At 39.9% G+C, this 27,856-nt stretch overlaps 5 protein-coding genes across 13 annotated transcripts in view; 3 read left to right on the top strand and 2 right to left on the bottom strand.

The window, feature by feature from the left end:
- The window catches only part of Mical-like (MICAL-like protein), a 118,716-nt gene that overhangs the window by 7,153 nt on the left and 83,707 nt on the right, over positions 1-27,856 (bottom strand). For 8 of the 9 annotated variants that reach the window (XM_076430520.1, XM_076430517.1, XM_076430518.1 and 5 more), the window contains one exon: positions 8,639-10,395. In XM_076430520.1, coding sequence (XP_076286635.1) covers positions 8,639-10,395 — 1,757 coding nt within the window. Of the gene's footprint in view, positions 1-8,638; positions 10,396-15,057; positions 15,112-27,856 lie in introns of all 9 variants that reach the window. The other variant, XM_076430524.1, reaches the window with a different exon arrangement.
- Positions 62-8,632, bottom strand: LOC143212119 (uncharacterized protein C21orf140 homolog). Its single transcript, XM_076430526.1, has 2 exons — positions 6,986-8,632; positions 62-6,915 (listed from the first exon to the last, which is right to left on the bottom strand). Exons 1-2 carry the CDS (start codon positions 7,060-7,062, stop codon positions 6,066-6,068), a joined length of 927 nt encoding a protein of 308 aa, XP_076286641.1. The 5' UTR covers positions 7,063-8,632; the 3' UTR covers positions 62-6,065.
- LOC143212124 (uncharacterized) lies at positions 17,133-20,932 on the top strand. The gene is made up of 2 exons (XM_076430537.1): positions 17,133-19,147; positions 19,226-20,932. Exons 1-2 carry the CDS (start codon positions 18,785-18,787, stop codon positions 19,550-19,552), a joined length of 690 nt encoding a protein of 229 aa, XP_076286652.1. The 5' UTR covers positions 17,133-18,784; the 3' UTR covers positions 19,553-20,932.
- LOC143212122 (uncharacterized) lies at positions 23,908-25,545 on the top strand. The gene is made up of 2 exons (XM_076430535.1): positions 23,908-25,268; positions 25,342-25,545. The coding sequence occupies exons 1-2, from the start codon at positions 24,531-24,533 to the stop codon at positions 25,414-25,416; spliced, it is 813 nt and encodes a 270-aa protein (XP_076286650.1). The 5' UTR covers positions 23,908-24,530; the 3' UTR covers positions 25,417-25,545.
- Positions 26,478-27,179, top strand: LOC143212126 (uncharacterized). The gene is made up of 2 exons (XM_076430538.1): positions 26,478-26,966; positions 27,040-27,179. Exons 1-2 carry the CDS (start codon positions 26,478-26,480, stop codon positions 27,112-27,114), a joined length of 564 nt encoding a protein of 187 aa, XP_076286653.1. The 3' UTR covers positions 27,115-27,179.

The raw sequence follows: 27,856 nt of genomic DNA, 5'->3' as shown, positions 1-27,856 counted from the left end.
CGGATCGAATAAGTTAGACTGTGCCAGCATCGAAACGTTTTCTTTGTAGTTCATGAACAAATTTTATTTGTGACTATCGATGACATATTCTAATCTGTGCGTCATTTTTACATATTTACATCTTTCATAATACTTTCGTATCGGAAAATAATACCTTTCGTGTTCAAATTTAAATTAATTATGTCAGTGGTCGGTAACGGCAGTCGCTTTTCAGCCAGTTACTTCGAGGCAGCTCAGGCGCGTACCTAACCCTGGAAACGTATTGATCAGAGATTCATACCGGTATAATACCGGTATACAAAATAACGGTATTATACCGGTATTACCCCAATAACTATGTGTTGACAAATGTGAACAGTGATTGTGAGTGTGGAAAAATTTCAAGGCATCTGTGTGAAATAAACATACGAATTATTTATCGATTCGAAAGTGAAAGTGAAATTCTGGATCGTCGACTTGACCGCGCATCCTTTAGGCCTTCTACCACCGGCTGTGCACTTCGTCGACCTGGCCGTACGTCCCTTAGCTTTCGGTACTGTCGTATATCTGAAGACATCTGTGCAGTTCGTCACCGAGTGACCCAGCGACACACATTTCGAAGCAGCAAATGGATTTACGGCTGAATAAGTGAGTTTTTAATACAATCAGTTTCTGCTTCTTCCCTCGTTCGGGTAACGTTGTCGTAAGTCGGGTAAAGAGATTAACCCATATGAATTGACAAGTAAAGTTCTTCCGACCGACAAAAACTGTAAAGGGTAATGTTGTTCAGAATCATGGTCTTGACAACATATCCAAAGCTCATCCAAATCGGGTAAAAGATAGTACATCGATCGATTTACAATTACAAGTTTGTACAATTATGTATGTCGTAAACTAAAGCCGGCCGACAAAAACTGTAAAGGGAAATGTTGTTCAGAATCATGGTCTTGACAACATATCCAAAGCTCATCCAAATCGGGGAGGATTCACATAATCTCGAGAAACTCTTGTTCGTTACGGCATCGCGGCGTTACACCACGCTCGTCTCCCGGCGCGCCGGGCTGAACGTGCCATCGCGCGTCTAGATCGCGCTCTGATTGGTCCGTGTTTTTCGTTAATAACTCCTAAACAAAGCCCCGGCTGACATTGGTGCAAAGGAAAATGTTGCTTGAAATGACCTAAGGAACCTCCCATTTCCCGGAGTCGAAGGGGTTTTGGGACACCCTGTATATAAGACCGAACTGACCGAACACAATACAGAATACAGAATGACAGAACCGAAATCCGGAACCGAAATCCAGAACCGATATCCAGAACCGAAAAATAACAGTTACAGAACCGAAATAATATCGGTTCTTCAGAACCGTAACCGTAACCGATATAAGCCAGAACCGATATTCTCGTAACAGTTATAACATCATTTCGGTTCTTCATAACTGTTTCGATCAGAACCGATATACATATAACAGTTTGAAACAGTTATTTCCAGCACCGTTTCAGTCCCTGCTTCCTAGAGTAGAAAAAGAAATCGAAACGTTAGAGAAAGACGGCATTTTCGAAAAAGTTAATGCGTCTGAATGGGCTACACCCATTGTTCCGGTATTAAAGAAAAATAATACGATTAGAATATGCGGCGATTTTAGCGTTACAATCAACAAACATTTGGTCATCGACGAACATCCGCTTCCGACGAGTAATGAACTCTTCGCAGCAATGGCGGGGGGAAAGAAATTTTCAAAAATTGATATACAATACGCGTATTTACAAATGGAAATTCATCCTGAGGATCGCGAATTACTTACATTAAATACACATAAAGGACTGTACAGGTGTACAATATTACTGTACGGAGTCGCAAGTGCGCCAGCGATTTGGCAACGATACATGGAAAATTGTTAAAAAGATATTCCATGAGTTCCTCGTCCATGTGTTCCTCGATGACATTAAAATTACAGCGCCAAACGACAAAATACATTTACAGCGTTTAGAACAAGTATTAGGTAGATTTGGCGAAGCGAATATACCAATTAATGTTGAGAAATCCGAATTTTTCAAAGATACAATAGAGTACTGCGGATATACAATCGATAAAGAGGGTATACATAAAACCAAAACAAAAATGGAAGCAATTGATAAGATGCCGCGACCGAAAAACATTACAGAATTTCGAGCGTTTATCGGCTTTGTAAATTATTAAGGTAGATTCATTCAAAACTTGAGTTCATTGTTATCTCCGCTATACTACTTATTAGGCAGCCGGGTGCCATTCAGGTGGACTCAAGAATGTGAAACGGCATTTTTGGAAGCGAGAAAACAATTTAAAAGTGGAAAAGTTTTAGCACATTTCGATCCGAAACTGCCGTTAATTGTTGCGTCCGATGCAAGTGCATACGGTGTGGGAGCGGTACTGTCACACAAATACCCGGATAGGTCCGAACGTGTTCTGCAACACGCGTCGCAATCATTGCCAAAATACAACGCCGCTATTCACAAATTGATAAAGAAGCGTATGCGATAATTTTTGCGATTAAAAAGTTTCATCAGTACCTTTACGGCAATCGGTTTACACTGTACACTGACCACCAACCACTAGTACAAATCTTTGCGCCAACGAAAGCACTACCAACGCGTAGTGCAATGAGAATGCAACACTATGCGCTTTTCTTACGCGGTTTTTCTTTCAATATAAAGTACAAGAATACAAAATTACACGGTAATGCGGACGGATTATCCCGTTTACCCATACAGGGAGTACCAGAATTTCAGTACGACGTAGTAGACGTTTACGTCTAAATTTTGGATTTTTGGGATAACCAAAAATCCCAAATGCCAGAGTTATATTCACTAGCAGAAGTTGCTTTAGCAGTACCGCCAACACAAGTTAGTGTTGAAAGATTGTTTTCATCTTTAAAATATGTACTATCACCATTGCGCTATAACTTATCCGATGAAATTGTTAACGACATATTAATACTTAAAAGTAATAAAATTGAAAATTTATAAATTGCTAGTTTAGAAATATATTGTCATTGTTCGATTGTGGAACAAAATCATGTCTTAATTTTATTTAACCCATCATGTTTACCTTTACTAGTTGCTTTAATAGTATCACCAACACAAGTTAGTGTTAAAGATTGTTTTCTTCTTTAAAATATGTATCATTGTGGTATAACTTATCCGATGATATTGTTAACGATATATTAATACTTGTTGTACAAAGAGTGGCGTGGTATGCGACAAAATTTTTGTATTTTTAATATTTCTAACTTAAAATAGATGTTTTTAATTTTTTTATTTATAACAATTCAAAAATACAAAAAAAGGAAAAAAACATAAGGTATAATAACAAAATAATACCCTTAAAAAATCACAGAGAAATTGACAAATATTTTATATTTATGTAAATTATTATGTTAATAAAATGACTTCAAAAAGCAAAGAACGTCAATGGATTTATTGCTCTCCCGACGTTCAAACAAGTTTGCAAAAAAACAAAAATCCTACGTGCCTTTGGCCTTGCCGCGTATTCAATTATTTCCGCCTTCCGCGCTCCGCAGCGCGGCGGTCTCCGTGCGTCGTCGCGGTAACGCTTGTTCGTTGTCGCAAGATGTCTGTTGTTGTTAAATAAAATAAGAAAATTATCAAACATCAGAAAATATATCGGTACTTTCAAATAGTATCACTCCGGTATTTCGGTACAACGTACAACCGAAAATACCGGTATAAGTTCTTGAAATATACCGGTATTTCCATTTACTAGTATGATGTCATACCGGTATTTCGGTTTCTATAAAGGTTATTGGGGTAATACCAGTATGAATCCCTGGTATTGATACGGGTGTCGCTCTAATGCGCCACGCGCAGTTCATACGGTCTGGGTTAGGTACGCGCCTGAGCTGCCTCCACGCAGTGATGACACATAAGGCGCTTTTTTCGCGGATGCGCGAGTTCTTCAGGAACGTATCTACGTCCGAAGTTTATGGGGAACTGTGGCGGCCTTGGCGCTGCCCTACGGCAGGGCCAAAAATTAGCGGGGCAGCCAAGATACCCGATCTTCGTAGTTGACTGAGGCCGTCTGAGACTAGAATCGTCGCGCATGCGCGAAAAAAGCCCCTTACGTACCATCACTGCCTCCACGGACCTAAGGACTGAGCGTAAAGTAGATTTATGGGTGAGAGGGGGTGTCCCGCGAGCGGGGAAGGATGATTCACTGCGGCCATTTTGGATGGCAGCACTGTGGTGCGCTCTACAGGCGACTTTAAGTACTAGTGTAGCGTCTGTCCTCATCTGTGACTACATCCACCGACGAGATACTATTAAAGACTGCTAGCCCCTGTGCTATTCAGCGGACAGGCAAGTGGGCACGGAATAACGTGGAACTTACAGTGATCTGAAATACCACATCGCTAAAAGTTCTACCACCGACGAAAATAGTATCAAAATAGTGCCAAAGCTTCATCTGAAATATGGCGGAGAATGTAACATTTAATAATAATCGATATGGTTTTGTGATAATTCGCCTTCTCACCGATGCGTCGCGACGAGAATCTCTTCAGTGGTCTTCCTCACCGACAAAATGCCGTCGGTGGCCTTCTGTTCCTCTGGCTGGAGCCAGAATATATCCTAGAGGGTGTAAGAGAACACCGAAATATTCGGGGACACGAACCAGAGTCACCAGGAAGTGCCCAAACCAGCACTCGAGGGGAATACAAGGTACCCCCTCTCTGATGACCAGAGTAGAGTAATAGTTGCGCGTGCGCGGCGCAACGTGTCACATATTACTCTACTCTGGTCATCAGAGAGGGGGTACATCGTGTCACCGTGATTCCTCTCGGACCAGTGTCGCCAGGTGATGACCAAATGGTCATCAATTACTCTCCTCCTTTTCCCTTCCACTATCCCATTCCAGCACCATGCGCACACTCCAACGTCCCCCACTAAGACCGTAGACTAAGGTGCCCGTGCCGTAGACTGGACTGGTCATCAGAGAGGGGGTACTTGATTCCCCTCGATTGCTGGCGACCTGGCGACACTGACACGAACTCCCATCAGTGCTTCGATTGAGCCCAACTTTTTTGATACGATGGATGGCCGCTAGAGGCGCTGCGCGGAAAAACAGTAACGTATCTACTCTTGGGTAGATGAAATGGGGTTCCTTGAGCACCCCGCAGAATTTTAAAAAATTTATAAGATTTGATTCTGAAAAATGAATGTATAACAAGTGTATTTGTGTATATTTTGTAACTCGTAGGACACGTCCTGGAGTCTTTTTGTCCGGTAAGATTATTTCGATACATTCCCGCCAATATAACTGCCTCAGGGCTCTGGCCGCTCTGCTACCCAATAGTAGATACGTTACTGTTTTTCCGCGCAGCGCCTCTAGCGGCCATCCATCGTATTAAAAAGGTTGGGCTCAATCGAAGTACTGACTCCCATAAGGCTGGCAGTCTTTAATAGTAAACTTGATCCAACGAGAGAGCAGTACCGTTTCGCGCAGCTCGACTGATCGCAGCGCCTTGCTGCGAGCCTCCCAACTCCCACTCCACTACGCACTCCCCACTGTCTCGACTGAAAGTTTCATATACGCGGTGTCCAGAAATGAAATGAATTAGGATGAAATTATAGGCCATTATAGGGAATAGAAAATCGCGACTATTTGCAAATATAATGAATTAATATATTTTATTTAAATTAAAACATAATTTGTACATTATTTTCATATATGTTATTATTTACATTCATATATTAATATTTACAAAACATGTACAAATTACAATTTACAGACCATTTACAAATTTTAACTTACAACTATTTACAAATTATAATTTACAACTATTTACAAACTATTTACTAATTATAACTTACAACTATGTAGGAAAATAAATGGAAAAGGATGACTGGTGTGGGCATTCAAATAATAACAACTATTGACGGTGAAGCCGTCCGCCAAGAATGCGATTTATAAATATTATAAATTAAATTACATTACATTAACTTAAATTAAATTACATTAAATTACATTAACTTAAATTAAATTACATTAAATTAAATTAAATATACATATTTACAAATTATTTATAAAAAATTTACACGTCGATGTCCGAGTCATCAGACGTCTCCAACAACTCGCCATTTTCTTCCAACACGGAATCAGTAATATGGTCGAGTTCGTGGAGCCTGTCTTCCTCCTTTATTGCGTGGCGAATGAAATTTTGCCAATTGTCGGTGGACACATTTTCGATGGCTTCGTGTACAAGTTCGCGGACATCTGCTAACTTGTATGTCGTATTCCGCGCTCGGATAAACTCCTTAACTTTTGCCCATGCGAGCTCAATGGGGTTTAGCTCGCAGTGGTAAGGGGGAAGGCGTACCACGGTACATCCATGTTCTGTGGCATATTCATCAATGACAAAGATGTTAGGCTGCCGATATTTATCAACTAAAGCTAATAATTGAACTTTGACGTTCCGTGGATTCACCTGTTCCCCCTTACCCTCGAGCCACGTGATTATTCGATCCCTTGTCCAACTCTTCGTTGGATACTTATCCTTTCTCACGCTATGGTATGGCGCATTGTCCATAACAATAACTGCCCCATCTCGCAGCATGGGCAAAAGTTTGCAGAACCACTCAAAAAATGTGTCCTCGTTCATCTCATGATGATAATCAGCAGAGTCTTTCTTCGACTCGAAACAAAGGAGGGCCCCAGGTACAAATCCGTCTGCTGACCCGACGTGTAAAATAATTAGACGCTTACCTCTTCCGGTGGGAGCAGGTATGCCTATCGATAAGCCCCTTTCTTCGGCGTTCCTTGGGCAGCTGACACTTGTATCCACCCACAATCTCCTCTTGCAGTCCCCGGCGTTGATCCATGTTTCATCGAGGTAATAGATGGGGCGTCCTTCTGCACGTAGGGTCCTTATACTTTCGATGTATCTACAATGTAAATTGTATAGTCTACAATAGTGTAAAAAACATTTTTGAATGTATGTTGATTGTTACTTACTGTTGCCGCCAATATACAATACGGGGTTCATCAATTAGGGCGCTGTTGCGCTTCCTCACAATGTATTTAAGCTCCATACATTTCAGAAGTGTGTGGAGTGTTGTCTTCTTGAACGAAGGAAGTTCTTCATCGTTGTTGATAGCATGTAGAATCTTGTCCAACGTTGGAATCTCCCGATTCAACCAAAAGCTATGCACCTTCCTCCTTATGGCTATGAGGTCTTCTTCCGATGTCTTCTCCAATATGCTCAATCTTCGCCTCTTCTTATTTGGCGATGTCACGTTTCCTGTTGTTTTGTACTCCGCCAGAGTTTTGCATACAGTATCCCGTATCCAGTATCCCAGTATCCTGTCTGCTTAGAAAGGGATTGGACGATAGACTTGTATGTCATGCCTGGGTTCACTGTATTGACATGCTTATACAGATTTACCAGCATCTGCTATTGAGCAGATAGCACAAACTGAATAGAAAAAGAAACACAAAGCCAAACACCAATCATGCATAATAAATAAAACAACCAAAAACCATGCATGAGCATGCATAATAAATATTTATAATGCGAACTTACCTTCCCTGACGGATTTCTCTTTGGTGGTGACATATGGGATGGACCAGGAACTTCCTCTTCCATTTTAAATGCCCTGAAAATCCTGAAATCACTTGTAACGCTTTAAAGTTTTACCGCCAAAAACACACTTCGAAAAACAAACCACACCCGGCTATATAGCTGCGAACAAAACGGTTTGCGGCGCTGCAGCACGTGGCGTCACTTCGGTGCCGCTGCGCGCATGCGCTGTGCATTGGGAAGGGAACGTATGGAGTGGGAGTATTACCAATTAGGACGAAGATGCGCAGCGACGGACGAAAACTGGTCTTCACGCGGTACTGCTCTCTCGTTGGATCAAGTTTAGTACCTCGTCGGTGCTACATCTTCAGCATGGAACAGAACCTACATCATCTTTAGCAGGAAACAAAACCCACTGTACTGTTATTAAATCTGTGGCATGGATCAGAACTAGTATCAACCACCGACCAGGTACTATTATTTAATAGTTAATATCATTTAATAGACGCGCGGGCGGGAGAAGTGGGGTTATTCCGCGTATATTCTACAGACCATGTGCTACAGCCGCTACACTGGTATTTAAAGTCGCCTACAGAGCGCACCACAGTGCTGCCATCCAAGATGGCCGACAGTTGATACCTCTTCCGTCTTTCGCTACACCCCCCCCCCCCCCCGCAGGGTTATGCACAGTCTTTAGGTCCGTCGCGTGGTGCCTCTCCACCCCCTCCACGACCTAATCACAACTCATTCTATTCGCATAATCTTTGCATTGTAGCTATCATCCAGTATTTGAACTGTGAATTGAAAAAGATGTTCAGAATGACGAAATCTATGATATATTTAAATTTCATCAAAATCGGAGAGGAGTGCCTCCTTGTTAATAATTACAAAAAAATGCAGTACAGAACAAAGCAAATGGCCTAAATGAAAAATCGAGCAAAAACTGCTCGGCACGGAACGTGTTAAAATGTAAATAATAAATATAAAAACTTTGTATAAGTATATATATAGATTATACAAATTTACTAAAAGTCTATAATACGAAAATTCTTATTAAAACTACATAATTCAATGTTTCAGATACGTACTTATAGGTACGTTGTTTAGGAATGGGCACTTGCTCGGGTGTTTTCCCTTGAAACTCCAGATCGCTATCATGGTCGTCCTCGTCACTCCAAAAAGGATTCAGATTAATTTGAGGTGCAGGCAAACGCCGTTTTGTTTGTACATCGATAGTTGTCTGTTGCTTAGATGTATCGCTAAAGTTGGTTCGCTTTGCAGGTTTTGGTGGCGTAACTTCTTTTTTTACAGTTGTCTCATTCTCAAATGGATTTGATAAATCCGTAGAACTTCTAAAAGTGTTTATACTGGTAGGATGATCACCAACATCCTCATCATCACTTTTAAAGGGATTTAAATCCTCTGGGTAATCCTTATTTACACTCTTATTTTCATAACTTTGTTTACTTTGTGCTGTTACATCATTAGCTGTTTGAGATTCACTGCTTCCTCTATCTATGATAATCTCTTCCAAGTTTTTAGACGACTTCGAAGGTGACACTGATGCTGTTTCAGATGTAGATATGACATTCTCTTCGCTTTCCTCTATATTTGAATTCCCAACATCATCTGGAATATCGCTTCCTGGAACACTCATTGATCCAGTAACGTCTGAATTCAACATACTGTAACTCTCTGCACTAAACATTATAGAATTGTCATTAGTACCTTCGATCGTATTATGATTTGAAGTTTCTATTCCGTCATCTAAAAGTTTCTGCTCTTTCTCCGCTTCTATATCAAGTGTTAAATCTATCTGATCTTCACTCGATGGTTCTATATGTCTGTTACTTTGCGTTTTAGATGTTTCTACTTCAATATTTTGCGATTTATTCTCTCTTCGTTTAATGTGATCTTTTTTATAACCATTTTCAAATAGCTTTAATCTTTCTTGAACTAAGGATATACGACTTTCAGTGCTCTCATGCTCATCAGTATTATCTAGTTGTTCTTTTGTGTTATTTGTTTTAGTAACTAAATTATTAAACTTATCGTTATCTATAGTACAAATGGATGAAAACGTTGGCTTCGGTACGTCTTTCTCCATGCTGCAGTTTAATATATTACTTATAGAGTTTGTGTTCGTTGAACTTCTAGCCTGTTGTGTCAATGTGTCTTCTTGTAGATTTTCAGACTCAAATTTCAAACAAGTGTCGACGAAATTGGCACTCTCTCCAATCCCTTTCTTTATAACGAACTCATCATTAGCTAAAACTGCTGAATCTAATTCGTGTGCAGCTCCCGTTTGAAAATTCACGGTATGTTTCTCAAAAAACTTTGAATCTCCATCCGTCGAATCATCATTAACAACAATTTCATCATTTTCTTTAGAGAGTAGGTGATTCGATATGAAGTTTAATCTTAATCGAGAAGTTTCTGCAACCAGTTTAGGTATTACTGGATCTTCTGGCTGAGATCCTTTAATAGTATTATGGCTAAGTATATTTTGATCTCTTTCTTTCGGATTACTAGCTGATTCTTGATCACTGGAATCCGAAGTAATCTCATTTTCGTCGGTCTCTCCCAATGTCGTAATAATTGTTGGAGTACTATTATATTTTTGTATCTCGGATGATGAAACTTCTTCGTCAGGGCATGCCTCGCAGCAGAATTCATCCGTTTCAGTTTCATAATAATTACCATGAGTTAATTGATTATTACAACGAGCGCAGCGGAAACATGTTCGATGATAAATCAGATGGGCGACGACCAATTTCTCCGCCAAGAACACGGGAAGTCTACACACAGTGCATGAATCCCTCCGCATGCCCAGACACGACACCATCTAAACAATTACAAGAATATTTACAGTATTAGTATCAGAATATATGCAACAATTGTTTTAATTATGATTATTCTTCACTGAGATTAAAACATAACTTGTTCGATTGTTACCACTTCCACATTAACTATTGTGTGCATAGACATATAGAGATAGACTGCGCCGTCTTATGGGCGAGGAGTTGAAGCCCACAATGGCGGCGCGCGGTACAAAGAGTGAGAGAGAGAGCATTAGTCGGGGTCCATAGCGCTCTCTTTCTAATTGATGTATTTATTGATGTTTTATTTTTGTTTTTTGCCGCCATTGTGGGCTTCAGCGCTTCGTACAGGCCGCGCAGTCTATCTCTATATGTCTATGATTGTGTGTTCAATCGGGTACCATTTACATATGTACAGTAACGGACAAAAGTTTAAGACGACTATCTCTTCAGTAGATGATCGCATTTTATTACAGATACTAAACGTCTAATAGTTCCCAATTGCTCTTAAAATTTACACATACAGTCGTACTCTACGCACGAACAACCTAGAGTTCTTCAAGCCATAAACAGTCCTTGAAACGATGAGCACGAATTCTTTCATACGGACATTAGTTCAAAACGAACATTCAAATACAACAGTACTTTAAATTAATCGCGAAATAACAAAACTATTTTTAATATCATATATTACCTACATTTAGAATCGCAATTACTGAAGTTAAGTGAAAGGCATGGGTAAAGCCAACAATCTACGTGTAGAAGACAGAAAAATTGTAGTGTCATTACGCAAGAAAAGAACAACATTTGTCGAAATAGCAAACGCTATTGGAAGATCTGAGACGGCTTGTAAGCAAGCGTGGTATAAATTTAAAATATTGGCTGCTCTTTTCCTTCCGTAACTAGAAATTTTTGCCATTGTCCTATACATTTTTGTCTTTTGGTATGCTATCCAGTAGATTTGGAAACGGAGATGTGTGAAATCCAAGTCTCGATTCTGCAGTTACGGTTCGGGAAACGACCAGCAGAGTCGCTAATGGCGACGAGCGGCCCTGATCGGTCCATACGTCGCCTGTTCGTCACAGACGCGTCAACAAGAGCCCAGTACCCCTGGTCGACACCGGAGCTGAGGTAAGTGTATTCCGCGAAAGAGAGTGGTGCGCGGGCCAAATCGACTTTTTTTGCTTACGGCAGCGAATGGGATGCTGATTAGTACATATGGCCAAATAACGATAAATGTGAATCTAGGACTACGCCGAGCATTTCCGTGGACGTTCATTATAGCGGACATCGAGCGACCTATTACCGTTGCAGACTTTTTGGCTCGATTCGGCCTGTTGCCGGACGTCCAGGACCGCCGGCTTGATGTGGAGGCGAATTTTGGATCAACAATAACACGACATCGCGTTAGAAGAAAAAAAAAGGAACTTCTCATACGAAGCACGAGATGAACCCATCAAAGATTCAAAAGAAAAATATAAAATAGATTTTTTTTATTTTACAACTGATATCAAGCACTAAATGCACTAGATACTAGATTTAAATACCATGTCCAAAGAAATGCTACTAAAACACTGTAAGAATTTAGAATGTATTTTAACTGATGGTGATTCTGTTGACATAAATGGGGTAGAATTAGCAGACTGCACTTTTGGGCAAGAAAGAAAGTCTATGTACTGAGAATGTACTGAGCTTAATTACAAAGTTAAATTTTGCCCCAAACCTTACTATTGCTTTAAGAATATTGCTAACGATACCAATAACTGTAGCAAGTGGCGAAAAGAGTTTCTCTAAGTTAAAATTAATTAAGAATTTTTTACGTTCGACTACTACACAAAATCGTCTTAATGGTTTGGCCATTTTGGCAATTGAGCATGAAAGAAAGCCTGGCGAGCCGAAATCGGGCTGAAAAGTCACTGCCGTTTCCGACCACTGAAATACACTGACAGGAACAAAATCATAGCAATCTTGCTCAATTTGTGGAGCAACACCGAAGCAAATTTTAACAGTTAACGATGACCAAGCTAAAGAATTTCAGCCAAAACAAAAATAAAAAAATTTATGTTATGGATTTCGTCCACTTGTATAATATAAGAATGTATAATTCATATATCTTATAGATTAGAAATTAAAAATGACAAGTACAATCGCAGGAAGATAAAGAAAAATTTATTCAGCGGAAACATGAAATTCAAAAGTTATTTTGGAAGCGAATGGCCCTAAATGTTGGTAAGCCGAAACAAGGCAGTGGAAATAGTAACGACAGAAACACTGCTCGTCGTGCATTTCAAGATTTGAAGATATTTTCTGAAATAACAGGTGTAGATTTAAAACTGCTTCACAATTTTAAAATAATTTCAATAACAATTTCCTGTAACTTTCCAATATGTTAATGTAGGAACATGGATATCGAGAAATGCTCCCGTGTGATTTGCGCCGAGAATCGGATCCTGCGATCGGTTCTTGTTTGATTGCGGCACCTCTGAGTGTGAACGTGTGCGAAGATGTGTGAATGCGTGTGAATGTGCGTGAGACCGAATGTCCACTGTCTCGAAATAGTTTCTAATGTTTTGTAATCAGTTGGTCTTTGTCCACGAACGTGAATTGACATATAATCTGTTATTAAATCGTTAAAATCCTTCATTAATGAATTTGAAAAATTCTGTTTTCAAACTGGTCATATATACAAAGAAAGATACCCGTGGTATCCTATGCCTCCATCAATACACAAAGTTTTAATCCATGGGAGGCAAATCATAGAAAAATGTGGTTTACCTCCAGGATGTTTAGGAGAAGACGAGGCAGAGGCAAAAAATAAATATTATCGACACGATAGGCAGTTCTATGCACGAAAAAATAGCAGGTGTAACAACTTGGAAGATGTGTTTAATAGAGCTTTGGAAACCTCCGACCCTGTCATATCAAGCATCACATCAAAAAAAGAATCCGAAATCAGAAAAAACTTATTGTATTTCCTTATTTTCTTATTGTATTCACATTAAAATTATTGTATTCACCACCCACTGCAGAACAAGAAGCAACAACACCAATACAAGAACCGACACCTACAGAAGAAAGTTCCTACATTGTATGGGAGCTTTCACAGTTCAGCGGATGGTCCACAATGTAATTTGCGGAGTGCGGACGCGGACGGTCCACTCGACTGTGCAACGAGCCTTAGGTTCCCACTTTTGGAAAAGGAAAGGAAAATATAATTGTTAAGCTATAACTTTTTCCAATTCGGTTATAACCGTTAGGGACTCTCGAAATTACTGTTCGATTAAAGATACGTGAAAATGTGCTGATGTCTGAATGCGGATGAATTACTTAACGTAATAACTTTTGACTAAATAAACGAATATCACAATTTCTTGTTCGTAATCACTCTCTGGCATGTCACCTTTCAGGCGCACTCAAGTAATGCCAGTTTGGACGCTGATAGAGCTAGAGCTGACCCGTTTATAACATGACTTGCTCGACCTCTAGTTGCCGAAGCTGTTGCAGCTCGTTGGGCTATATCTAGCGGGGTGCGAGACGCTGATAAGATTCTTGCAAGAGCCTATGGTGAGATGGTGGGTATCAATGTTGCAAAGGAGAAATCATCCCTAGATGATAGAAATGTAGCTCAACATGCACCACCTATCAATGACATAGATTCACTTGTAACAGAGATCATTAGGAAGTGTACCGCATCTACAGAAGTATTACTACCTGTACACGAGGTGGACGGAGTCATCCCTGGGAATGCAATTGTCAGCGCTCAAACATATGATTTCTACACATTAAGAGGTCATATGATTGCCAGCTCTTTATTCGACAATGAGGCAGCAAGAGTTGCTTGGACAGCATTATCAAACTCAGGTCAACACTGGGTGGCATTGCAAGAGATCAATTTTGAGATTCGTATAGATTATGCACAAGAATGTGTCAGAGTACCACACGCCAGCGCATTGGGATACTACGAAGGCAAAGCAATGCAACTGCCAGACAAAGTTCGGGGATTAGTCGCAGGTTCAATATTCTGCTACTTAGCGACATTGACTAAAGACACAAATATTACACCTGCTTGGGTCCAACGCAGGAAGACACAGTTCCAATCCTTAATACCTGATGTCCCATTGGATGCGCACATATCAGATACCATTTGCACCCACTATTCAAGAATGTACAAACCTGCAGACCTCCAATGGGAGATTTGGCATTCATTTATCTCATCCATCTTATTTGGCATTCACTGTTGTCTCATCTTTAAGAAGCAATTGGCAATACATCATTCTTGACTAGAAAACAAACACTGGCTGTCTCCATTATATTTTTTCTATTTTCTAATTCTCTTGGCCTACGGGATGTACACATTTCTAATTCTCAACAACTTCTGTATTCGATTTAACAATAATAGAACCGTTTTAATACACCAGAAATTTACTGCCCATTGCAATGTGCTATTTTATTATGATCGTTAAAAAAACCGTGAGCTAATTTTAAATATCAGAGTTTAGTATGTTATTAACATATCGTTTGTAATAAATAACAAACGCTGGTACTGATCGCATTACGTTTTGTAAGAATAAAGAATAGTGTTACAGCTTGAAATCAGTAGATTCCGAAGCAAATTTAGATTATTTAAAGGTAGGATATTTACTACAAATTTTAAGCATGCAAAGCAATAAACGACAAAGCAAAATTACCTTCTAGCAGAATATTTCAGGTTTATATTGCCCCATTAAGTCCAAGCTTTCCTCCTGGAGAATAAAAATATATCATGAGACAAATAAAAAGTATCTACAGCGTGAAAGTGAAATCTTTCCTTTTCTCAGATGGACGTCGTAGAAGTTATTGCACAGGGTGTTCTATTTTAATCTATAAATGCGAATTCCTGGTGAACTACCCTTTACAGAAAAAATGATTCAGATAGACAGTGAATGATTTTGAGGGAGTTACAGTGTTGCGTTCACTAGTTTTTAAATGGAATTGTACCAATTAAATCATAGCAAATTAATATGTAATTCACTAATTGACACAGCTAATGATTTTCTACAAAATTGTACTAAAACAAGCTATTTGCGATAAAAAAGCATTAGTTTAGAGTTTAGAGGATATTTTAATCTCAACTTGCTAAATGGTATTAATGAAAAGACCTATGTGCATCTAAATTATAGATCAATTTTATATTCGTACTACATATAAACTATTTCGCAACGTTATGTTATGATGATTACACCACATTATGACTCCCTCTCAACAATCCATTTCCTATCAAATTATTTTTTATATAATGCATGGTTTATTAGTAATTCGCATTTTTATATACTGAAATTGAACATCTTGTATATTAATATTATTTGTCACGCCAGTACTGCTATCATCATTATTACAATAATACATTAATGACATCTAACAGAGGCAGTTGTGAACAGCAAAAATAAAAAAGGAGCAATAGTGAATTATGGAGCAATCTACAGAAGCTTGCTTCATATATATGCAAGACCAGTGACTGGAAGCAATTTTACAAGAAACTAATCTACCGTTTCATTTAATTACATAATATTTACTCTAATGATATTACAGTTCCATATAAATATAAAGGTTATATATACTGCAATGTTATCTTTTATTCCATTTTTACGTTTAACTATTCGTAAACAAATTTAAAATCTCATTATAGGACACCTATGATTGATTTGTACAACATCAAATTATACTGTCCATCATGAATATTAATTTTATAGCATATATAGAAAATTCGAGGAGAAAAAAGAAACAAAACGCGGAGCGACAAGCTTCTAGAATCTAGAAGCTTCTCGAAACTAGTTGGTTGGCGACCACGCGAGGGGAGCGCTCGGGAAAAAGCCGAATCGTGTTTAAGGGTGTCGTTTGGTAGGAAACGTATGAGTGCACACATACTAGAATATACTTTGTAAAAAACCAACATAGCAACAATTTGAAACAGAGCATCTGAAACTAGAGGTTTCAGGCTTGCAAACCATTGTTTAACGATATCGATACAGCAATTTTTGACGGAGTTATGATCACGTAAAGCGGGAGCAATTTTTCGGGTTCGCAGAAGTGATCCCTTAATTCTTTTGAGGAGTGTATATATATACAAGGTGCGGCGCAAATTAGTCCCCACGATTTTTCAACCCCTTCGGGTGGTCGGACAGAAAAGTGTTTCGTACCAAAGTTAATCAGTATTTAGTCGACAAGAGATGGCAATTTCTTAAATTTAAAAAAATCGATTTTCCACCAAAAAAATCAAGGTCGCTGTCATATCTTTTAATGGATCTGGGTATTTTTAATTTCATAATATTGTAAGCGATGTCGAAACGAATTCAACGATGACTTTCAGATGACCTTTAGAGCCCATTGACTCTCCTACAAGTAGCATAAACATTTGTATTTTCCAATTACAAATAAGTTTCAAATACAGTATTTCGTTCCATCGCATATATTACTTGAGTGATAAAGTTGACAATTTTTTCCGTAATATAACAATATTTTTCATTACAGTTGATGAAGAGAGTTATCTCTCCAGTCAAGTACATCAAAAATGAATGTAACGGAGTCCCAGCCCATGTCAGTACATGTGAAGGTACGTCATGACCACCACTATATGAGCACCCCAAGGAGTACTCTGAAAAAATTAAGTGGCATCCGGCAAAGACTACAATCTACCCAAAAGAGTAACAGAAGGTTAAAGCGGCAACTAAAACACCTATTCAAGTGAGGGATTTGATGTTCGAGTTGCCGGATGCAACTGATGAGATGATCGAACATGAATGTAAAGAAGCGGACGATTATAAAAATAAATTCCTCGGCGCGAGGATAGAAATGGATGAGTTTTCGTCGACGTTATATGACGCACCGGTAATATTCAGTGCGCCAAGTGAACATAACGAAAAGAAGAAATCTCTCAAATTGCCGAGGATAGAATTGCGCAAATTTGATGGAAGTGTACGCGAATGGTTGCCATTCTGGAGTGTATTTAAAAAAAGATTCACAACGACAAAGAAATTGTGAAGGAAGACAAGTTCCAATATTTACTACAAGCCGTGGTTCCGAATTCGCGCGCTGACGAACTCGTGAGTAGTTTCCCTCCGACGGACAGCAACTATGATAAAGCGATAGCTGATCTACGAAATCGTTTCGGACGGGAGAACTTGCAAATCAAAGTCTACGTGCGCGAATTTTTGCAATTAATGCTGCAGAACGCTCTGTCTCGCGGGAAAAATGTGGAGATATCCAGTTTATACGACAAGATAGAGTCACATTTAAGAGGGTTATAGTCTCTCGGCGTGACGACGGATAAATCTGCAGCAATGCTGATTCCTCTCGTTGAGTCGTCGCTTCCGGAGGATTTACTGCGGGTTTGGCAACGCAGTCCGTTAAACACCTTGTCACAGCTAGAGACAGCAGATTCTGATGATTCGAAGACAGAGTTAGTTCAACTGATAACATTTTTGGAAGGTGAAGTCCGGAATGAAATGAGAATTTCCATGGCAGTTGAAGGCTTCAGTTTTGCGACGGGGGATAAGACGGAGTGCGTGAAACAGAAAAAGGAAAAAATTCATGCAGCTAAGGACGTTCCAACAGCAATGGGTTTGTTAACCACGAAGACCAAGAATAAAACGTGTCTATTTTGTGCTGCAAGTGATCTTGAAAGTGCTGTTTCTGAACAGGCCAGAAGAATGAGCCTTCCCGAAAGGCAAAACTCCGTGAAACAAAAGAACGCCTGTTTTAACTGTCTGTCGAACATTTGTTCGCCTTTGTGTTTTCTTTTCTGTTTTTAGGTCAATCTGGTACCCGTCATCAACATCCATACAGTTACGTGATTGGAAGCAATAAGTGTAGCAATAGTTTTAGTGTGCAATAGACTTGAAAGTGTGATCGTAGTGACTACTAGTGACCGTAGTGACAGTGTATATACATTGTTCCGTCGCACAGGAACAGTATTCGTAGGTTTCCTTCGGACAGGGCACGAGCCGTTGTCTTGTCAATCGTTCATAACACGTGCAAGGTCAGCATCACGGTAGTTCGTTGTCCAGTGATCAGGACACCCGACAAACCGGGATCGCGTCGGTCGAAATCCCTCGCGAACCGGATCAAATCAATCGAGATCCCTCGCGTGCGTTCAATCACAAACGCGAATCCTCATACCATCATCTGCGCGCGTATAAGGCAGGACCTGCTAGATCAGCCTTACCGACGAGTCCACTAGCAGGTCCGGGACGAAACGCTTCCATTAACGTATTCATGCGATATCAATTCATGCGAATCAATTATTGTCTTTTGCGATCATTCTATCATTTGAACTAGCTGCCCAAGATTAACTTGGCGGGCAGTGATCCGGAACATACGCGAACCCACAGTTCCGCGTCAAAACATACATAGTGTTCATTCATTTGTGAAAGTTGCAAGATGCCTGTATGTGTAGTGCCTGGTTGTAAATCTGGGTCGAAGGTTCCTGGACATTTTTTCCCTAAAGACGCAGTTCGAGCAGTGCAATGGAAGGAAGCTGTAAATTCTTCAAGACTGGATGGGCTATCGGATCAGGAATTTAAAAAATGTTATGTTTGCGCATTACATTTTACAGAAGACGATGTTATTCCGACATTAGTCAGGCGCAAATTAAAACATAATGCAGTACCCAGTTTGCTTTTGCCAAGAAGGGACCATGTGCATAATGTGGAGAATATTGTAGAGGAGTTGGATACACATTTAGAAGAAGAAATGTGTGTTGATATCCCAGAAAATGATGCTACATTAAATCTTCAAGAAGAGGTATGTATATTAAGGTAATAGATAGCATGGAATGACCCAATATTAACAATAAAAGTGTATGCTAATGATGTTTTTCAGGATAAATTGGCCGAAGCAGAGATTAGTATACCTAAGCGAAGAAGGAAAAACGTACATAGGAAAATACTATCTGCTATGACTCCAAACGCCAAACAATTTTATAACGTTGCCAAAACTTGGAAGATGCAGCAATACAATAATCAGAGGAAATTAAAAAGCTTCAAAATGCGACTTGCATTGGCCAACAAATTCATAAAGGACAACATCTTAAAGAGATTCGACAAATTAAATCCAGCACAGAAATTATTTGTACAAATGCAGCTGTGTAATGTGGATAAGAAGGCAAAGGTAATATCATTATATAAATATGTGGATATAATTTGTTAAACATACGACTAATCAGTGCATATCGTAAGTTACTTGGCAAGAATTTAATTAGGCATGGGTTTCATAAAGGTTTTTTTAAGTTTGCAATAATTTTTATACAAATTTGCAATAATTCGCGTGCCTGTTTTCTTTTTATTTTGCAATAATTCGCGTGCATGTTTCCTTTTTATTCAAATTTGCCTGTCAATCTTTCTGCACGTATTCTTTTCAATATTATGTTAATTCCAAAATATTTGTGTAATGCTATTGTTACTCAAATGAAGATAATTATTAAGATGACGTTATTTACTTAAGACTCGAATAAATTTATTTTGGTTAACATTTTGTATTTTATTTATTTGTATTGTTTCCTTTTATCGCTATTTTATAAAAATGATAAGTGTCAACTTAAATACCGACGCGACTGTATCTCTGGCTTTCAAAGATTATGGAAGCGTCTGTCTACTGCAGGCTTCAGAAATTTGAAGCCAAGATATGTAAATCAAGATCCACTGAAAAACTTGTTCGGCAAAGTTCGCAGCACTGGTGGAGAGAATGATAATCCCACATGCGACCAGTTTATTGCCATATCGAAAGTATTGTTAATTAATAATCTTACGTCAAGAAGAACAATAGGCAATAACTGTGAGGATGTATGCGATGGTACGATGCTATTTACATTGGAGCAATTTCTTGAGGATGCACATAACCAACAGGTTTATCCTCCTGTAGAGGATAGCTTTGACGACGTGCCCGTGCCGGAGGAACAAATAATCATCCCAAAAGAAGGAAGAGTCACGATGAAAAATCATATGGCAGATTATATAAGCCGGAAAGCCTTATCCTTCGATGAAGTGAAAAACTGTTTCAATTGCAAAACCAGTTTCTTCAGACCCCGTATTGCTGCAGATAAGGAGTCCAACTTCGATAAAATTATTTTAAAAGTTGAGCTTGCTTTGCATTCGTATGTGCCCACGATTTGCTTCAAGAGGAGACTCAGCGTACAAGTGCAAGAAAGGATTAAGGCAGAATTAGGAATGTCTTGGGCTTTATGCACAGACCACATTGAAAGCTTAAATGACTTTCTAATCCCAGAAATTGAGAGATTTTACATAAACAAATTCTGCAATCGTGTAAACGCCATTTTATCTGAGAAAGAAACAACATTGCCTCTGGACAATAATATATTCAGACGAGCATTGTTGAATTACAAGAAACGTTTGCATACACCTAAATCGAAACTACAACACAAATAAGGATTGAAGAAGACTTTAAGAATGTCCGAAGTATGATGTATTTTTTATGTATTTTTGATGGATTTTTTGTAAAGTTTGAATGTACATTACGCGATGTATTTAGAATAAGTATTTTATAAAATATTATAAATAAGTATATTGTATTGTATTATTATATGTATATTTATTATTATAATTTTTTTATGTATCATATATTTATTATTATAATTTTTATGTATATTTATATTATTATTATTGTAAAATTTACTATGTATATGTACTATGTACGTGTTTCATGAATAAATATGTTTTATTACAAATTCATTTTTCTAACAAATTCATAACCGTTCATATTCAATAGCTAGCGATGAATACGGTTACACGTACATAAGAGGTTGACTATGTGTGAGTCAGGTGTGGGTGATCACCGCACACATATACGTTGTAAGTACTGTGCTGCCACCACACCTAGAATCATCGGTAGCAACTAAATTCGTTGCCAGTTTTTAACATAGGAGACGACACTCCCTGCTCTTCTATCCAATTTCTCTTGGGAGACGCACGTATATTCTCTGCGATTTCTCCGATTTTGTGATCTTTTCTCACCTGTTGAATGTTAATAAGTGTTTCACTTCTCGTGTATATACTCTATGCATCCGTAGGTGCATAGTATCGTTACCACTCGGTATTAGTCTCGTTGTATTACTGCAATTTAATTGTTGAGTTATTGAAACCAGGGGAAATTATTACTGATGAACGGTACCAACAACAAATGATTAATTTAAGCGACGCAATTGATAAAAAAGGCCCTTTACCGGCAGTGGAATTAGGCAAGTGATTCTGTCGCATGACAACGCACGACCACATACGGCGAAAACAAGACTGGAAGTCATTCCTTCTTTGGGCTGGGAGATTCTCCCTCATGCAGCATTTTCCCCCGATATGGCCCCCTCGGATTATCACCTTCCTCGGTCACTGCAACACCACTTGATTAATACTAACTTCAAATCTCTCGAAGAGGTCCACACAAGCATTAATGCTAAATAATGAAAGGTGGGAGAAGTATGTAGAAAGTAATGGTGATTATTTCAAAGCGTAACGAGTATTCCTCTTTTTATAAATAAAGATCAAAAGTATGCACAAAAGGCACTCAAAACTTATTTGTACACCTAATAGAAAGCCTGTTGACGCAGTACACTTCGGAAGAGTTGGAGTACGCAGCACGAGTTGCACATAGAACATCGGGTATAGAACTCTAGCCCGAGTGATTGGGGAAGCGTCAAAAAAAGAGTGCTGAATCTCTGAAAAGAGCAATAACGACAAAAAACATTCACACCATACACACAGACATGTCGAAATATCAATATTGTAGGGTGGTGATGCCATTGTGAACTCTGCTGTATGTAGATATTAGGAACAGTAACGACGCGACGTCATTACCGTTATTGATTGTGGCTTTCAGATGTTGATTGATTGGATTTGGAATGTGACGGTTGAACGATAAAGACGTAATTCTCAGACGAAGATTCGTTTAGTTGTATTTGTTGGAGCATAACTAATCGCGACATCTATGCAACAGAACATTAACTCGTACGTAATCACGTGATGCGATTGTAACGAGTGATACGTACTCGCTGTACGGTCATTTGTGGCCGAACCCTCTATTCGCCAACAGACTAAGTGTTCACACGTGCTTAACCTATAAAGTTATACACTACGCAATTCTATATCTATAATAAAGAGAAGTTAATCTTTCACATATTTCGCATTACTCCGCTATAAGTTCCATCAGGTTATGGGTCCAGATCCAGAACTAATTAGCAAAGTGGAATATTAGAAAAAGTGTGTGTGAAACGCAGAAAAGTGAAAACGGTCGTTCCGCAATTCAAAAAGTAATAAGACAGTTGGCGATCTGAATAAGTGCTGGAACACAATCGAACAAGTAAGTATACTTGCTACTACTAGCAGTAGCTTGCTTACACCGTGAGATTTCAAATATGGCGACACAGGCGACAAAACAAGCAACAGATTCGACTTTCATAATTGGAAATATACCAAGTATCGAACCCAAATTAGATGGTTCTAGCAATTACAGTTCTTGGAAATTTGTAATCAAAATGACTCTCATGGGTCTAGATTTATGGGAGTGTGTGAATGCTTCCGAAACCACGCAACTAAGTGCAATACAGCAAAGAAAGAATCAAAAAGTTTTAGCCTGCATATGTTTAAGTGTTAAGCCACATTGCCACGTTCATATTAAAGATTGTCAAACGGCAAAAGACGCTTGGAGTAAATTAAAAACTGCTTATGAAGACAAAGGTCTACCTAGAATATTAAACTTACTTAGAGCCTTGTTTAAAATAGATTTCAATAATTTTCAAGGCATGAATGAGTACGTGTCCGAAGTATTGAGCTTGTCACAGAAACTTTCTGATATAGGAAATCCAATTGAAGACAAACTCCTTGCAGTTATAATTTTAGCGGATCTTCCACCCGAATTTAAACCGATGGTAATGGCTTTAGAGAGCTCAGGAGTTCAAATTACAATGGATTTGATTAAAAATAAACTTCTCCTAGAAGAAATAAAAGGTCAAAATAACAACAACTCGAACGAGATTGCTTCTGTCAAAGTCAAATCGAAAAGATACAAACAAACATTTTCAAGGAAGACAAGTTCGTTGTTTTGGCTGTAACAAATTCGGTCATGTATTTACGCAATGTAGAAGAAATCAGTCGGAAAATAAATAGAACAAACCAGGGTTCTCCAAAAGTGAAAATAATTTTTCTAAAAGAATATAATTGGAGCTTACTTTCAGCCCTATCAGCAAAAATGGACAATAAAAATTGGTTTGGTAATTATTTACAAAAGCACCACCCTCTCCGATTTTGATAAAATTTATATATGATATAGATATGGACATTTTGAACAACTTTTTCCTTTTCCAATATAGGGGGGTCGCTTTTAGTTTTCGAGATATTTGCAAAAAACTATCGCGAATACTGTATTGAATTTTTCGCATTTCTGGACACTCCGCTGCAACGTAGACCTGTTTAGGTGCGGCGTTTGTTTACATTTTGACGCTGTAGAGATAAGTGAGAAAACAGGGGGGGCGGAAAGGGCCAGGCTGACACCACACACACCCAGCCAGTGCTTAAGACGCACCGAGTGTTTTTAAAAAGAAGGTTTTCCGTTAAGAAATTAACATTTGCACCAATTTTCACTATCATATTCGTAATCAGCACGTGAAAATACGTAAGAATCTAGAGTATAATTTAGAAACAGTGGGAGCGTGTTAAGCACTGGGTGGGTGTGTGTGGTGTCAGGCTGGCCCTTTCCGCCCCCTCTGTTTTCTCTCTTATCTCTACAGCGTCAAAATGTAAACAAACGCCGCACCGAAACAGTCTACGTTGCAGCGGAGCGTTCAGGAATACGAAAAATTGAATACAGTATTCGCGATAGTTTTTTGCAAATATCTCGAAAACTAAAAGCGACCCCCCTATATTGGAAAAGGAAAAAGTTGTTTAGAATGTATTGCTGCATAACATATATAAATTTCATCAAAATCGGAGAGGGTGGTGCTTTTGTAAATAATTACCATTGGTTTATAAAGTCTGTCTCACGCAAGAACGGACTTCGCAAATGACCAGTTTGCGTCGTTCGCTGCGCAGGTTCGCCCTGATTGGTAGAACTCCCAATGCACAACGCATGCGCAGAGTGGCACTGAAGCGACGCCACGCGATGCAGCGCTGTTTCGTCGCCGAATATGAAGAGGCGTCGTTTCAATATTTTGGAGAAAACCTTGGAGGCAGACATTTTGGCCATCAGAAGAAAGGTCCACGACTTTTGGGCACGGCGCGAAGTGCCGAACCTGGATAAAATATTGCAGGCGGTGAATGATGACGAGGAACTCCCGTCATTCAGCCGAGCAACTTTACACCGCCTGCTGAAGAGGATGGAATTCCGTTTCATCAAAAGGAAGCGGAACAGCGCGCTGATAGATAAACAGCACATTGTCAGCTGGCGGCAAAACTACATCAAGCAAATCAGGGAACTGCGCGAGGAAGGGCGTCCGATTTATTACCTGGACGAAACGTGGTACAACTCCGGGGAAGTTGTGAATAAATTATGGGTGGATACCATGGTCAGCTCCCCGAGAAACGCCGAAGAAAGGCAGCTGTCGATCGGCTTACCTGCTCCCGCCAATAAAGGAAAGCGGCTCATTATATTGCATATCGAGTCAGAGGACGGGTTTTTACCTGGGGTCCTCCTCTGCTTCGAATCGAAGAAAAACACAGCCGACTACCACCATGAGATGAACGGGGACACGTTCTTGGAATGGTTCAAGAAAATTGTGCCCACGCTGAAAGATAGGGCAGTAATTGTAATGGATAACGCTCCTTACCATAGCGTAATAAAGGAGCCTCATCCAAAACTGACCTGGAAGAAAGCCAGAATTGTGGAGTGGCTTCAGGGTAATGGGGAAACGATTGTCGCGGATCTGGTAAAGACGCAATTATTAGATTGCACCGAGACGTGCAAAATCAGCACTGAAGCATTTTGTTTCTTTGTTTCAGCTAAAATGGAAAAGCCAACAGCTACAGCACAGCCAGACCCAGATGCAGGATCTACTCAGCCAAAACCTAAAGTGAATCGAGGAAAGGTATCCAAGGCAAAGTCATCGGAGAAATTTCGACGCAATCTAAGTCGCAAACAGAACGCAGAGGCACGCCAGCGCGAATCGGCGAAATGGGGTTTTACCCTTGATAATGACACAGAAGAGATTTCTAAAACTTTAGAATCTATTTATCTGCCCATAGTCCAGCGGGCTCGCCCAGTCCCTGTAGCCACCAGGGGAATTGGAATCGCTGCTGCCATAGAATATATGAAGATGACAACCACTTGGAATTTTCCCGCCATTAATGAAATATGTACAATTCACCAGTGTCAATTTACCGAGTGTCACTTAATCTGTTCTATGCGCAATGTGCCAATGCGCGATCTACACAAGCAGGACCAGAGTCATTTCAGATTTCCGAACCATATTACATGGATGAGCAGCTTCGCTTCTTCTTGGATCCGATTTTGAAGATGCCAATTTGCACTTCTTCAATACTATCAGCCATCGGAAAAGTGTCGGTTGGAGGTTATGACTGGCATTGTTTTCTCCCAAATCCAACTGCTGAAAGTCTTTGCAGTCCCGAATTTTGCTACTTGTATTTCCAATCTACAGTAGCTCGTGCTATACTTGAGAGCATGGTTGCTGTCAACGACGACAACCGGGAATTTGCAACAGCTTTCCGCAACAACTGTCCCATACCGAGAGTGCAATGGGACCAGCTTACTGGAGCCTGGATTAATATCGATGAGGTTTGGCCTGCGCAGTATGGGCCTGATCAGCTCAGACAAGACATTTCTAGTGTCCAACCGCTAATTATGCGCGTTGCTAACCGGTTGCCGAAGAGTTTTATTCAAACTATATCTAAGGATGGAACTGGAAATCGAGGATGCCTCGTCTCTATGGATCCACTGGATGGTTTACGAGTTATAACAACGTTTTCTCCACCACCTGTGGCTGCAACATCTACTGTTGATACTGAGATTACAGCACGGAAGCGTCGAGGAGCTGATGGTGAACCGATTGACTGCACAACTACCCAACTAAGAGGAAGAGTGACCGGAGTTAGGGTATCTTATCCAGCTTCAGTGGTTGATGTATGGTCACCTCTTGATGATGCGGGAAAACAGGGAACTGCGCGAGGAAGGGCGTCCGATTTATTACCTGGACGAAACATGGTACAACTCCGGGGAAGTTGTGAATAAATTATGGGTGGATACCATGGTCAGCTCCCCGAGAAACGCCGAAGAAAGGCAGCTGTCGATCGGCTTACCTGCTCCCGCTAATAAAGGAAAGCGGCTCATTATATTGCATATCGAGTCAGAGGACGGGTTTTTACCTGAGACCCTCCTTTGCTTCGAATCGAAGAAAAACACAGCCGACTACCACCATGAGATGAACGGGGACACGTTCTTGGAATGGTTCAAGAAAATTGTGCCTACGCTGAAAGATAGGGCAGTAATTGTAATGGATAACGCTCCTTACCATAGCGTAATAAAGGAGCCTCATCCAAAACTGACCTGGAAGAAAGCCAGAATTGTGGAGTGGCTTCAGGGTAATGGGGAAACGATTGTCGCGGATCTGGTAAAGACGCAATTATTAGATTGCACCGAGACGTGCAAAATCAGCATTGAAGCATTTTGTTTCTTTGTTTCAGCTAAAATGGAAAAGCCAACAGCTACAGCACAGCCAGACCCAGATGCAGGATCTACTCAGCCAAAACCTAAAGTGAATCGAGGGAAGGTATCCAAGGCAAAGTCAACGGAGAAATTTCGACGCAATCTAAGTCGCAAACAGAACGCAGAGGCACGCCAGCGCGAATCGGCGAAATGGGGTTTTACCCTTGATAATGACACAGAAGAGATTTCTAAAACTTTAGAATCTATTCATCTGCCCATAGTCCAGCGGGCTCGCCCAGTCCCTGTAGCCACCAGGGGAATTGGAATCGCTGCTGCCATAGAATATATGAAGATGACCACCACTTGGAATTTTCCCGCCATTAATGAAATATGTACAATTCACCAGTACTACCGAGTGTCAATTAATCTGTTCTATGCGCAATGTGCCAATGCGCGATCTACACAAGCAGGACCAGAGTCATTTCAGATTTCCGAACCATATTACATGGATGAGCAGCTTTGCTTCTTCTTGGATCCGATTTTGAAGATGCCAATTTGCACTTCTTCAATACTATCAGCCATCGGAAAAGTGTCGGTTGGAGGTTATGACTGGCATTGTTTTCTCCCAAATCCAACTGCTGAAAGTCTTTGCAGTCCCGAATTTTGCTACTTGTATTTCCAATCTACAGTAGCTCGTGCTATACTTGAGAGCATGGTTGCTGTCAACGACGACAACCGGGAATTTGCAACAGCTTTCCACAACAACTGTCCCATACCGGGAGTGCAATGGGACCAGCTTACTGGACCCTTGATTAATATCGATGAGGTTTGGCCTGCGCAGTATGGGCCTGATCA

Source organism: Lasioglossum baleicum, chromosome 9, assembly GCF_051020765.1.
Source record: "Lasioglossum baleicum chromosome 9, iyLasBale1, whole genome shotgun sequence".
In the NCBI taxonomy this organism is placed as follows: Eukaryota; Metazoa; Arthropoda; class Insecta; order Hymenoptera; family Halictidae; genus Lasioglossum; species Lasioglossum baleicum.
This window is presented reverse-complemented; position numbering and strand designations above follow the sequence as displayed.

Excerpts from the sequence above, each read along its gene's own strand:
- LOC143212119 (XM_076430526.1), bottom strand. The coding sequence starts at position 7,062 with ATGGAGCTTAAATACATTGTGAGGAAGCGCAACAGCGCCCTAATTGAT. Across the intron at positions 6,916-6,985 it reads ATTGTATATTGGCGGCAACA|ATACATCGAAAGTATAAGGA; the intron begins GTAAGTAACAAT and ends TTTACATTGTAG.
- LOC143212124 (XM_076430537.1), top strand. The coding sequence starts at position 18,785 with ATGCCTGTATGTGTAGTGCCTGGTTGTAAATCTGGGTCGAAGGTTCCT. Across the intron at positions 19,148-19,225 it reads CATTAAATCTTCAAGAAGAG|GATAAATTGGCCGAAGCAGA; the intron begins GTATGTATATTA and ends GATGTTTTTCAG.
- LOC143212122 (XM_076430535.1), top strand. The coding sequence starts at position 24,531 with ATGAAGAGGCGTCGTTTCAATATTTTGGAGAAAACCTTGGAGGCAGAC. Across the intron at positions 25,269-25,341 it reads AAACGATTGTCGCGGATCTG|CTAAAATGGAAAAGCCAACA; the intron begins GTAAAGACGCAA and ends TCTTTGTTTCAG.
- LOC143212126 (XM_076430538.1), top strand. The coding sequence starts at position 26,478 with ATGTATGGTCACCTCTTGATGATGCGGGAAAACAGGGAACTGCGCGAG. Across the intron at positions 26,967-27,039 it reads AAACGATTGTCGCGGATCTG|CTAAAATGGAAAAGCCAACA; the intron begins GTAAAGACGCAA and ends TCTTTGTTTCAG.